General features: G+C 45.4%; 2 protein-coding genes across 9 annotated transcripts in view; both read right to left on the bottom strand.

The window, feature by feature from the left end:
* MPV17 (mitochondrial inner membrane protein MPV17) overlaps window positions 1–5,805 on the bottom strand; it is a 45,560-nt gene extending 39,755 nt beyond the window's left edge. Inside the window, exon 1 of one of the 7 annotated variants that reach the window (XM_032954680.2) lies at window positions 5,567–5,805. Coding sequence is in view for 3 of the 7 variants with exons in the window: in XM_076067223.1 (XP_075923338.1) it covers window positions 2,550–2,551 (2 nt within the window). In the remaining 4 variants the exon portion in view is untranslated. The other 6 variants (XM_032954681.2, XM_032954676.2, XM_032954682.2 and 3 more) reach the window with 6 other exon arrangements.
* Window positions 5,806–9,422: 3,617 nt separating this feature from the next.
* UCKL1 (uridine-cytidine kinase 1 like 1) overlaps window positions 9,423–12,776 on the bottom strand; it is a 28,388-nt gene continuing 25,034 nt past the window's right edge. For both annotated transcript variants that reach the window (XM_032954671.2, XM_032954672.2), the window contains exons 12-15: window positions 11,930–12,052; window positions 11,156–11,263; window positions 10,549–10,705; window positions 9,423–10,294 (exon numbers count right to left, since the gene is read on the bottom strand). In XM_032954671.2, coding sequence (XP_032810562.1) covers window positions 10,209–10,294; window positions 10,549–10,705; window positions 11,156–11,263; window positions 11,930–12,052 — 474 coding nt within the window. In that variant the 3' untranslated portion in view covers window positions 9,423–10,208. The remainder of the gene's footprint in view (window positions 10,295–10,548; window positions 10,706–11,155; window positions 11,264–11,929; window positions 12,053–12,776) is intronic.

Below are 12,776 nucleotides of genomic sequence, written 5' to 3'. Positions count from 1 at the left end.
CCAGCACAGTGTAGGTAGATCATAATTCCAGCAGAGGACTGACATAAATAATGTTCTCATTCTGCAGCACATTGAAAAAGTACGTGGAGATTATACAATTCTTTTTTTACATGATAGTAAAGGTCACTAGTCAATCTCCAATAAGATTATAGGATTAGATATCTGATAATAAAGTATCCATGCCTGCAGGTGTACTGCATAGAGATGTGGTATAAAAATAAATTATGACGATAAAAAAACATTTATATTCTATTAAATATAATTTGAAGTTAAAATAGCAACTGCCTAATTAGTGACTCAGAGTAAGATTACATAAGTGGGCAATTACCCTTCTTTAGACAGATTAACATGTAGATAGTTTAACACGTAGGCTTTCGCGACCTTTATCATCCATAATACTGGTATTTTTGGATTAGATCGCATACATATATAAAAGTGTCATTAAACCCGCCATCACCCGACACAGCCAATTCGTAGAGGTTTGTCACGTAAACAGAACATGCCAATTCGTTACTCGTGTAGTGACATAAAATCGGTCACGTAGCAGCATAGCGCTGGCTGCTGGTAGGGAAGGGGATCTGCAGCTTACAGCAGCCCTGACACGACAGCAGGTCACGTGATAAACCAGAGGGATGTAGGGCAAAGGTTACAGAAGGGGTACATCGAGAACCCGCTAGTAGGTTCCGGAAGGGGGTGTGGCCGGGGGCGGAGCCAGGCCACGCTGACAGTATAAGAGGGGCCCTGGGAGGGGACCTCGGGGCTGTCGCGTGAAGCGGGAACCCCGTCGTGCTGCCGGAGTCTTCACCGTCGTCTCCGCCAGTCAGGCAGCCTGCCAGCTGTCCTGACTGGGAACCGTAGTTACCACGTGTTAACTGTTAAGGCCGTGTTAATAAACAGAGTGCCTCCTACTCTTAGTGTCTCTGAGTCAGTCACTACACTAGTACAGCACACCGGTGTGTTAGAGAGCAAAGCCACAACATTTACAATCTGAGCACGACGTTTCGCCAGTAATTACAACTAGCTTCATCAGGCGACAGCCAGATTTGTGGAGAAATCCTCCCGTTTCGTTCCTTAGAGGGAGATGCGATGTCACTTGATGACGTCAAGAAGGGCACACAAGTGACGTCATCACATATCACCCTCTAAGGAACGAAACGGGATTTCTCCACAAATCAGGCTGCTGCCGGATGAAGCTAGTTGTAATTACTGCCGAAACGTCGTACTCAAGATTGTAAATGTTGTGGTTTTGCTCTCCAACACACCGGTGTGCTGCACTAGTAATGAATTGGCATGCTATATTTACGTGACAAACCTTACTGATTGGCTGTGTCGGGTGGTGGCGGGTTTAACGACACTTTTATATTTTTACGCGATCTAACCTAAAAAAGCTGTATTATGGATGGAGTAAATATTTTCCATTGCACCAGTCAGCATTTCACAATGGGGTCCTTATATAACCCATGATCCAATACTGCCACCACAACATCCTCCAACACCCACTTGGAGATACGGACCCCACGTAGAATTGTGGTGGAGTGGTGCACACATTCCAAACGCTTTATATTATTAGTAAGCTCACCGAGCGCCCTATTCAACGTTCTACCTTATCTGTTTTCATGACGGCCTACATCTTGCAAGAATTCTCATCGTGCAATATAATTATTATTTCATAGCATGTATAAATGTATGTATGCTGAACTTCTTTCGTACCATACGTAGCCAACTGTGCTAACCGTAGGTGCGGGAAACAACGCAGTTGAATCTCAAGACGCTCTCCAGAGAGTAAGAACAAGCACACCACGGCAACCAACGAAAACGTGGAGATACCGTACACATTTTCACATGAGATGGACCAGTTATTGACAGAAGAGATGATACAAGTTTTGAGCTGTGATTGAACAGAGGCAATTGTGGCTATTGGAAGAGAAGTCTAGTCCACGGGGGCAGCAGCAGAGAAGGAGATTTTCATTGAGTGAAGGTTGACGGGAGGGTGTCGATCAGCGTTCTTCATTGCAAGGCCCGCAGCACAATAGCGGCCCCTGGTGGCCTTTAGTGCGGCCCCTGGTGGCCTTTAGTGCGGCCCTCGACTTTACACACGTGTCAAAACATCACGCTGCTGTCAAACCCAATGCTTTCAAATGTGCGGCGGCTCTCACACTGTTGTCTTATTGGCAAAAAAGGCCACCTCTGAAAATTAGTGAAGAACACTGCTCTAGATGTCCCTGGTCATCGCAGAGGGGAGCACATGGAGGAGAGAATAGAAAGCTACGAAGGGGAGATGTAACGAATCCATGTAGGATGATCCTGAAGACAGTACGAGGGTGATTTTAGAATTGACTCGGGACTACGTTGGGAGCGATTGAAGGGATCTGAGGACTGTGGTGATGTGGCGGTGCGGTGTAGATCTTTCAAGTTGTACCACTGTCATTAAATCTCAAACTATTTATGAGCTGTGCTATCCGGTTAATTATGTAATCAACCACTCCAGTGAATATCAGTTCGATTACTCGACTTATCGGATAACACGAAAACAGTTTAAAAAGTCTCACATCTGTTCCCACGTGTGCCGCTGGATGGGAGGTGATGGGCAGGGCTTGGCAACATCATCAGCATTGGGCGTGGGTTGTAGGGGGTTTCCTGCCTTCAGGAGAAAGGATGTGGGGGGGGGGCAGCCACAATTTTCAACTGGGCTTGAGTAATCGACCACTAGAATGTATCCGATTACATTTTAACGGCAATTAATCGACTATTTGTCACAGCTCCAGTGGGTACGTTTAAGTCTGTGCACTGTGATTCATTCCCCAACTGGACTGCCGATGATTGCGTTCTTCATTGCAAGGCCCCTGGGCTACTGGGGGCTCCTGGTGGCCTTTAGTGCGGACCCTGACGTGCGGGGCCCCCGACAACACACGACACGTGACAACCCCCCATCATCATCATCGTCGTCGTGCTGCTGTCAAACCCCCAATGGTTTCAAATGGTGTGGCGACCCTCACAGCGATGATGTCTTAGGGGCCGTCCATAAATGACGTCAAGCGATTTTGGACGATTTTTCTCCCCCCCCGCCTCGTCACACAGCGTCACAAAAAGTCAGACCCCCCCCCCCTCAAATATGACGTCACAAAGCTCTGCCCCCCACCCCCAAAACCATATTTCAATTTTGAAAATAAAACATGCTTCAAATCGCTTTAAACTATTGTCATTGTAGTGCGTATTTAATGTGGCGCTGCACTTTGATGTTGTAGGAGTGTTGTTATAACAATTAGTGTTGTTATAACAATTATATATTCATTAAAAGTTGCGCATTTTGATGTAACGTTACATTTCTCAAGGCCTCCCCCCCACCTCGTCACACATCGTCACAAATGTCTGACACCCCCCCCCCCACTCTGAAAATGAGTGAAGAACCAATTGCCTCTATGATAACTGCCCATTGGTGCCGTGTCACGTCACAGCAATGCCACCTTCTGGCCAAAACCTGACATTGCCCAAAAACCCCAAAAAAATATTGCTGTAGTTTTCACATCTGATGATGATTGCTTGTGTTGCAATCGAAACGTCGTGAATTTATTTATTTTAGATTTTATACCTACGTGACTTTACCGAAAGAACCAAAATAGTATTTTGCCCAGCCACTTGCGCGCGCACACACACACAAACAACTGAACATGATCATCTACGGCTCTCAAAAAAAAACAAAATCCGGTGCTCACCGGGAATTCGTGACCGTGCCCACAGTTTACCAATGCCGCGCGTGTGCACTTTGTACAAGGTTGAAAAAACACAAACGAGCGGCAAGCGATAAGCAAAACTTTAAGAACAAAAAACCCAGCAACAAAAAAAAGACACGTTCATTCGACGGCCAATAACCCAAGCAGTGAAAACTAAAAATAGTGACAATTTTATACCGACGCGGAAAATAAAGCGCCAACTCCTTTTAGTCCGTCCACTGCCGGTTTGAAGGCCAATGCAAGGTCGTGGTCTTGACCACAGTTCGCGTTGTGGGATTCATTATCACAGCCACCGCCCCCCCCCCTCCACTTCACACTAAATCATGAACTTTGTGGTTTTGTGTAGACTCTAAAAGAGTTTCATTTGATTGCAACGATGTCAGCAGAGGGCAGTGCGGGCACAGTTAGTTTGGTTGCAGAGGCCTGTAACAGCGCTTTGCTGTATACCATGCGTAAACCATCTATGCTCCCCGGCCTCACCAGCGTGGTGAAGTATGGTCAAGTGGCGACGTGCATTGTTAACGTAGGTGGCGTGTGCTCTTCACTCGGGCACCACAGTTTCATTCCCAAGCTCACCAACTTCACCGATAATCAGCACCGAACAAACGTGGTGAAGTATGGTCAAAACAGCCTTCATCCAGCAGCGGATTGGCTTCGCGATTTTAAATTAGTAGCGCGTTAACGGAGCAGTTGTAAAATGCTATTAGGGGTCATCGTACAGAGTGCTGCTTATGCAATTGTTTTACTTTATAAGATGTCCGGGTACTGTACGGTATTTGACAAGTGTACAGTACAGTATCCAACACGTACTCTAAGGTAGGACCATTGCCCGAATCGTCAGCATGACAGGACATACGCATAACTTGATAGCAACGCGAAGCAAATGTTCGGGTTGTACCGCTTTGTCGCATTCACGTCCGACGTTTCGCTGCACTTGGAACATAACAGCGCGCCCCCCACCCCGCCCCCAACGCGATCCCGCCGCAGCACGTGCATGGTGCGAAACGTCGGACATAACGACGAGCAAGGACGACGCGCTACAACCTCGAAAACGGAGTTCTTCACGTCACAATTCAAAGACTGAGCTCCACCACACGAGACAAGTTACAAAGATCCCCCGTGTAGCCTTAACAGACTGCCGGGGCAAGTGCTGTTAGCGAGGAGCGCCTATGAAGCCCGGCACTGTGGCACGCGAGGAGCTGGGTGGCCAACAACCACGCCCGGCCGCCTTTGTCTCCCCCCCCCCAGTGGCGATGTATGTTTTTACCACGCACCGCACCGGTCACTCGAGTCGACCTTGGGGGAGGGCCCGGGACCGGTTCTGATATACAGTAAGCGGGTTGCGTAGCGCGGTACGCGCGCTAGGCCACGTGCGGGCACCGCAGCACGTGGCCTAGCCAGTGCGGGCACTTTAACGACGACATCCAAAGCGGCGTCAATGAAGACGCAGACGTCGACTCTCTCCCGCGGACCACCTTGCACGTGGCGCACGTGCCTGGCGAGTCGACGAGAGCGGCCCGAGACGAAGATTTCCCCCCCCCCTACACAACGTTACAGCCTCTTTGGGGGGCGGGGGAGCAAGTGGGGGGGGGCAAGTGGGGGGGGGGAGCAAGTGGGGGGGGGGGGCGCAAGTGGGGGGGGGGGGAGCGAGCGGCAAACCTACGGGGCAGGCCAGCCAACAACCACGGCACGCACGCGGTTGTTGTTGTGGTGTTGTTGTGGTGTTGTTGTTGGTGCGGTCGTCACCGAGTGTCGATATTTACACCACGCACCAGCAAACGCGTACGACGAGGCCCCCCCCCCCCCCCCCCCCCGAGAGAGTCGACCCTTGTCACCTGGCGAACACGCACACACAGCCGTCGTCGATCTTCTTGAGACGCTGAACGACAAAGACGGCCCCCGGCACCACGCGTTACACAACGCAGCTGACGGCTGCGTCGTTGCCTGCCACGCGATTCCACATTTCGTAGAGCGCACAAGGGATATCCGAACATCGCGTCCGGAGCACAGCTATTGGACGGGCCCATCGAACGCAAACGGAGGGCGGTCGGGGGTCGCCCCCCCCCACAAACACAATGACAGAAGATCCTGGTGACTTAGGGGCCGGCCATAAATGACGTCACGCACCTAGGTGGGGGGTCAGAGATTTGTGACGATGTGTGACGAGGTGGGGGGGTGTTTAAGAAATGTGGCGTCACATCAAAATGCGCAACTTTAAATATAAACACATTCTACTTAATTAAATATACTTTTTAATAAATGTTTTCTCCTACAACATCAGAGTGCAGCGCCACATTAAATACGCACTACAATGACAATAGTTTAAAGCGATTTGAAGCATGTTTTATTTTCAAAATGGAAATATGTTTTTTGGGGGGGGGGGCAGAGCTTTGTGACGTCATATTTGAGAGGGGGGGTCTGACTTTTTGTGACGCCGTGTGACGAGGGGGGGGGGTCAACAATCGTCCAAAATCGCGTGACGTCATTTATGAACGGCCCTTTAGAAGCTCCCCCCCCCCCATACCAATGCGGTGTGGTAATTCAGAATGGATCGTGATTCCCATGCCCTTAACGCAAAGCAAGACACCCACGTGGTCGGCACGTGGCGGCGTTCTCGGCGGCGGTCAATGACGCTGAATGTGTTTATAGAGGGTGGTCCAGATGTCTTGTGATACCCCCCCCCCAAATAATTGATCCCTAATTTTTTTTTACCATCGCGTTGCATATAATCATTTCTTTTATTTAATCCTTATTTTAAAACAAGTTTTAGAGAATTAAACTAAAAACGTAACTTTTTTTTTGACCAAGTCAGAGGTCCACTGAGCTTTATAGCTATTTTTCAGAAGCGACCTGGCGATCACAAATGATACCTCAACGGAGTGGCTTATCATCATGTGGAAATGTGTAGCAGCCAAATACAGTACTCTAAGAGCATGAAACTTAATGTGGAGGGAAAAACCAGAGGACCCGGAGACAAACCCACTGGGAGAATACGCAAACTCCAAATATACAGGCAGAAGGGTCAGAACCAAACCCACAACCTCCTGTATACCAGGCGAGGTAGTTAACATCTGGCCACCGTGGTGCCCATTAAATGGGAGTCACCAGTCATTTGGACCACCCTGTACAGTACATTTAAATAAATCCTGGTTTATTTTTGGCAAGCGACAAACCGAATGAAAGGTTCACCGTCAGATATGTTTGTGTCTCGAGCAATGGACTGCTGTGCTCGTTTGATGATGAGCAATCACCACGGTCAATCCACTGCTAGATAAAAGGCCGCCCCAATGCAACCGAGCCACATGTGCACGAGATGAATTCGTGGCGTCATTTATTCGGTGGGCGTATTCATTATATGTAGAAAAACAAACTTCAAGCGACAAACCCAATTAAATGTAGTTACATTACAAGTCGTATACACGGTATGTACATTCTCTTAACATTGTAGTAATTTAATATCGCAAAAACCACACAGACCGCGAAGTGGCCAGGTGATAGCAGTGCTGAGTGTGGGAGGTGAAGCAGATTAAATTTGTTTTTACTTTAGCAGGTAAGTCCCACTGAGCGGTGTGGCTCTTTTTCAGAAGCGATCTGGCCACAAATGGTAGCTCAACAAAGTGGCTTATCGTGAAAAAATGTATATCAGCCAAATACTCTAAAGGCATATTGATTCTAAATGTTGGGGAGAGACACGCAAACTGCAAATATACAGCAGGGATCAGGGTTGGGATTGAAACCACTACCTGCTGTATACCTAGCGAGGGAGTTAATATCTCGCCACCGTGGCGCCCCCGAGATTTGAACCTGCTTCCTACTCATCTCGGATGGGTGTCCAGCAGATATGATGTGTGGCCACCATAACAGTGATTCACCGCTAATCATATTAAACTTAGGCGTGAGCCATGGGACATTTGGTGGTGAATGGCCCTCTGCCGGCCCTGCTTGCTTGACTAACCAGGACTCGACAGATGTTGTAAACTTGGCCTGAAAAAATGTCACCAGGAGATGGCAGCTGTTGAGTGTGTTTCACCGCGGGCGCTTCAGTTGTCTTCATCATGAAGTCAAACAATCATTGAATGGAACCGGTCGACCGTTTACAATGCCGGTTCATAATGAAAATAAAGTATTGAGACTTGGCGAGGCTTTCCTGGGTAAATAATTGCCATTATACAGTACTGTAATAATGTATGTTGTTGATGACTAAGGCTAAAGTGTATGCAATTTACTGCCATTGCATATTTGCATTCTACATTTAAAGTACCGTATATGGCCTTCATCCATGAGTGAATTGATCATGTCTCGTGATATAAACGACTACTGCAATACAATGTCTCTTTAAGAAGGGACATAGGCATAGCGGGCATGCTCAGTATACCAAGTGGCACCATCGTAACAAAAATGCAATGCGGCTTATCCTGGAAAGCTTCTCTCAAGACTTGTTCAGTAGGTCATGGATTGGAATTGAAATCTAATACTGTACATTCGTTTAAAATTTTAAGTTTTCGATTCTCGTTAATGCCTCAGGCTCACTGCCAGACTAATCAACGCTCATTTTGGGAGTTTGAGTTCATTATAAATGCCCGAGACTCAAAGCCAAATTAAAATACTGAAGATTCTTAAGAGTTTGTGGCTAATTCAAGTCTTGACAGTTTTGAGAAATGTCACATTTTTAAAGCATTCCTAGGGCTTCACTATATTACCAGGTGGTGATAACTTTATTGGAGACCATTAAGTCAAACCGATGAATGAAAACGTTTGGTCGCTTGTGGTGGAATAAAGTGTGGGTAGTCAAAATCCCATCAAGAGCTCCGTCTAGCGGAGTTCCTGAACAAGTAATTGCAGGGCTGCAACGTTACCTTTAACTCTCTACCCGATGAGCTACTGAGCTGCACAACAGGTCCAGGTTATAACTCGTTTAACCAGTTTCTCCTTGCAAAAAGACTTAAATATCCGTGAGCCATCGCCGAATGTAAAGATAAAAACCAATAGCCTGGCAGTGGACGTTATGTTTTGAGCTATTTCTGTGGGAAAGTGATCAAATGGCACCATCTGCGAGGAGGGAGCGTTAAACTACCACGTGACAATGCGTGACGCAAGTTGATCGGTTCTGTCTGTGACAAACAAAAATTTCACTGGCAAAGAGTCAACAAAACAATGCTCCCCCATATTCTTAGCTCTTTCGGTAAAGTCATGTTGAATTACTGCAGTCACGAAAGCTTTAAATCAAAATGCTCCCCCAATTTAGATTCCTGGTCCCCATTGCAGACAATTTCTCTCAAGCTAGTTCCATTAAAGATCGCAATCTGTGACTGCCTATATTAAAAGCTCTTCGTCATGAATGAAATTTCCTCTAAACTGGCCCATGCACTCAATTCCTTATCAAGATGTCACATCCCAATTTCTCCTTTTCATTGGATGAAAATAAAGATTTCTTAGATTAAATTAGATATCAAGTTGTATTTAATTAGTTTAAGCCAGCTCACTCCAATCTGAAATGAGTTAAATGTTTTAGCATTTAATGAGTTTTAATTTAATTATCGGTACTCCAATAGCTTGTTAATCTAACCTATATTTTTGAATATGAAGGTCAAATTGTTATAGTTTGCAATTGCTCTCAATCTAATAACATTTCGAAATACATTTCTAGGGAAAGCACAAATGCTTTAAAATGAATATCAGCACAATCAGATATTCCAAACCTTTTTTTTATTAAAAATGCAATACATGACTTGAGCACAATGTTTCTTAGTCGTTTTGTAAATTACTCAAACCAATCAACCAGCAATAGCAACATTTTAGTTTTAAAGCAAAACAAACATGCAAAGTGCTGCAACAGTATACCATGTACCAATTCGAAGTGAAGGTAAAATTAACAGCCTCTGAAACCAGCAAAAGGTATACATACTATAACCAAACAGCATGCTTATAAATTACACCCTATGGAGAAAAATATTATTTACAATGCTATGCTGAATATGCTGAGCAGACATGATCGCAAGTTAAAACAGGTCCTATTTTAGGACAAATAGAAAGCAGACCAAGGGGACTCCATAGTATATGCTCAAGATTCTTTCAACTAGATATCCCCTTTTTACCTGGACGAAAAGATCACAAGTTGGAGGCTGGAAGGAAGCAAGGGTACTACTTCGATAGCAGGATACTGGGCAGCAGTATAGTGCTGTTGACGGACTGTGATGTAGCTTGACAGGGGAAGTGGGTAATGAGATGGTATGGTGCTACATCGTGTTCAACTGTGAGATATTTGTGTGAACTATTTGACTTGACAATAGACCTGCATGTTGTTTTTAGGATTACATACGACACCCTACATTGTACTTGTCAGTGGCAATCATAGCCCCTTCACGCAGTTGCTTGTGCGTTCTGTTTTTGTTACATACAAACATTTTATGGTTGAATTGGAAAAGAGATGTAGTCGACGCCTTGGATGATGCAGTGCGTCTTGTTTCATCTTTCCCTTTAGAAGTCTTGCTCGTCTTCATCCTCGTAATACCCACACCAATCGGACGGCGCATCCGTTCCAAAGTACCGATCTCCAAAGTTACCTGAAACCCACAACGATGACACAAGACACATAAGGACACGAAGGAGGTGACAACTCATGATTTTGTAAAAACAACACGACATAACAATGGCCCATTGAGAATTCTAATCAATGTACTATTTTTCTATATTTACCACAAAACGTCCATTAATGCTACAGTGAATGTCTAAAAGCATGAACGTAATTACACAACGCACTTTACAAACAACATCAGCAAGGAGGTCCACATGTACCCGGGTCGCAAAAGTTACCCACCTATTCCGGGAATGATGTGGAACTTGTCGTTGACTTTCTTGTCCACGGCTGTGGTGATGATTTTGACGCTGGGGAAAGCGTAGGCCACCGAGTGTACGCCCATCTCCGCCATCAGCAGTGACACCAAGAAAATCTTGTCCTCACACACGTCATGATCCTGTACATCAACACCACACGGTAACAAAGATACACATTTGCGATACGCACAACTGATTTAAAAGTGCAATAATACACAAGACCGGTGTTGCTTTTTGCATTGAATAGAGCCCCAGAGGATACATGGAATGCTTTTGTCAAAGATGTCTGGCAACTCAACAACATATGTCTAACAAGCCTATTTTTGCTGGTTACACCCAGAAGGTCAAAACCAGTTCAGAGTTTGTTTGCTTTAAACAATTCTGCTGGAAGATGTTGGTCTCGAAAGCCAGTAGGCCGATGGACTAAAGCATATTTTTACATGTGCAAACACAAAACAGAGTTCTTATATACGCAAATACACTTTGGGCTGGACACCTATGAAAAAAACACTTAACAGATCATTGGGATCTACGCGAACAAATAAAATGTCTACGTCGAATCGAAAAGCAAGGTGCATTGTGGAGATTACCAGCAGAACGCGGATGGCCATCAATGCAGCAGCTCCCGTGGAGACTGTACAATCCATGAGCATCACGTGGTCTTCACTGATGTCCTTGGGGAGCCTCAAGTAGTGCAGCTTGCAGAAGTAAAGTGGCGAAGCAACAAAAGGCTTTATCACGAGCAGAAGTCAAGTCATGTTCAGCAGTCATAAAAACAGCGGTGCTGTTGTTGAAGAGTTGGATATATTCACGAAACGATTTATTATGTTATTGGTTAAACTGCCATTGTTTGTATTGATAAAACAATAATCAAGCATTATGAAACGTCCTGCCACCCAGAGAAAAGTATTGTATACTATTCAAATGTGTATGCATATGTAGGGACGTATAGGCATGTTTTACGGTCAACGTCAATACTACTGCATAAATTTTGATTTAAAGCTTTCGTGACTGCAGGGATTCATATTCTTGGTTCTTTCGGTAAAGTCACGTAGAATTGTATTGTTTTATATTTTTATTATTTTATTGTTTCCCTTCTACGTGACTTTACCGAAAGAACCAAGAATATACTACTGCATAAGTTTAATGTCCGACGTTTCACTCTGTCTGTTAGGGGCGTCTTCAGGAACTTCCAGCATGCGGAGCGAAACATCGGGCGTCGTGCCGAACAACAAAGCATTAGAACACGAAAACACATTGAGGAGTGCAAGTGAATGTCGATGTTTTCTTAGCAATTTGGTTACTGGCAGTGACTTGTGTCACACCAGCTCCAGGATGAAACGCGCGTGGGTCATGCTGGGTACCTCGGGCTCGCCTGTGGCGTGGTTGGTTTGGATGAGGATCTTGCCAAGTCGGATGTCTTTGCACACAGCTCGCAGCGCCGGCTCCATGGTCTCGCCGGCGCGCAGGATTGACACCCCCGTGATCTGAGAACATAAATTGGTGGCACATCATCTTGTTCAGGGGTCGGCAAACCTGCGGCTCCGGAACCGCATGGGGCTCTTTAAGGACGGCAGTGCGGCTCTTAAAATTAGAAATTAAAAAATATTTTTTTTTGTTATTTTGATTGCTGACCCCTGACCATGGAAGTCCAGTTCACCATGGAAGTCCAGTTCACCATGGGAAGGGGTCGGCAAACCTGCGGCCTCGAAGCCGTATGTGGCTCAAAAATGACTGCTTCGTGATGTTATTTATTAAAGACCGTCTTGTATTCACGTGCATTGTGGCTCTTGAAATATAGTTTTTTTCAAACCGAAATCGAAAAAAATGGGTCTTCTTGTTGTTTTGGTTGATTTTATTATACCTAACAATTGTGTAAAACTGAAAATTATTCTCATGCTATTTGTCCAAATTGTATTCCAATTGTGCGATAGGCATCATGTTATAAGATAAAGTATTCATTCAGAGCTTTGCAGAGCAGTGTACCAACCATTGTATTTTACAAGGCCCAAAGAAAGTGGCATTACTGAAATGTTCGAGTCCTGCTCATGAGACAGCACATACAAATATGCAATGCCAAAGGGCGATGCATCCATCAAACCGTTATTTTCAATTCTCAGAGCTCGAATTGATCCGAATTAAGTAGCTAAGCTAATTAATTGTGATTGGTTTAACTAGTGTAATCAATCAATTTGGACTTGACCGTGTTGT

The sequence above is a fragment of the Petromyzon marinus genome, chromosome 15, assembly GCF_048934315.1.
Source record: "Petromyzon marinus isolate PM22_M1 ecotype Great Lakes invasive population chromosome 15, UKy_Petmar_22M1.pri1.0, whole genome shotgun sequence".
Taxonomy (NCBI): Eukaryota; Metazoa; Chordata; class Hyperoartia; order Petromyzontiformes; family Petromyzontidae; genus Petromyzon; species Petromyzon marinus.
Note: the sequence above shows the minus strand (reverse complement) of the source record. Positions and strands in the feature narration are given on the sequence as shown.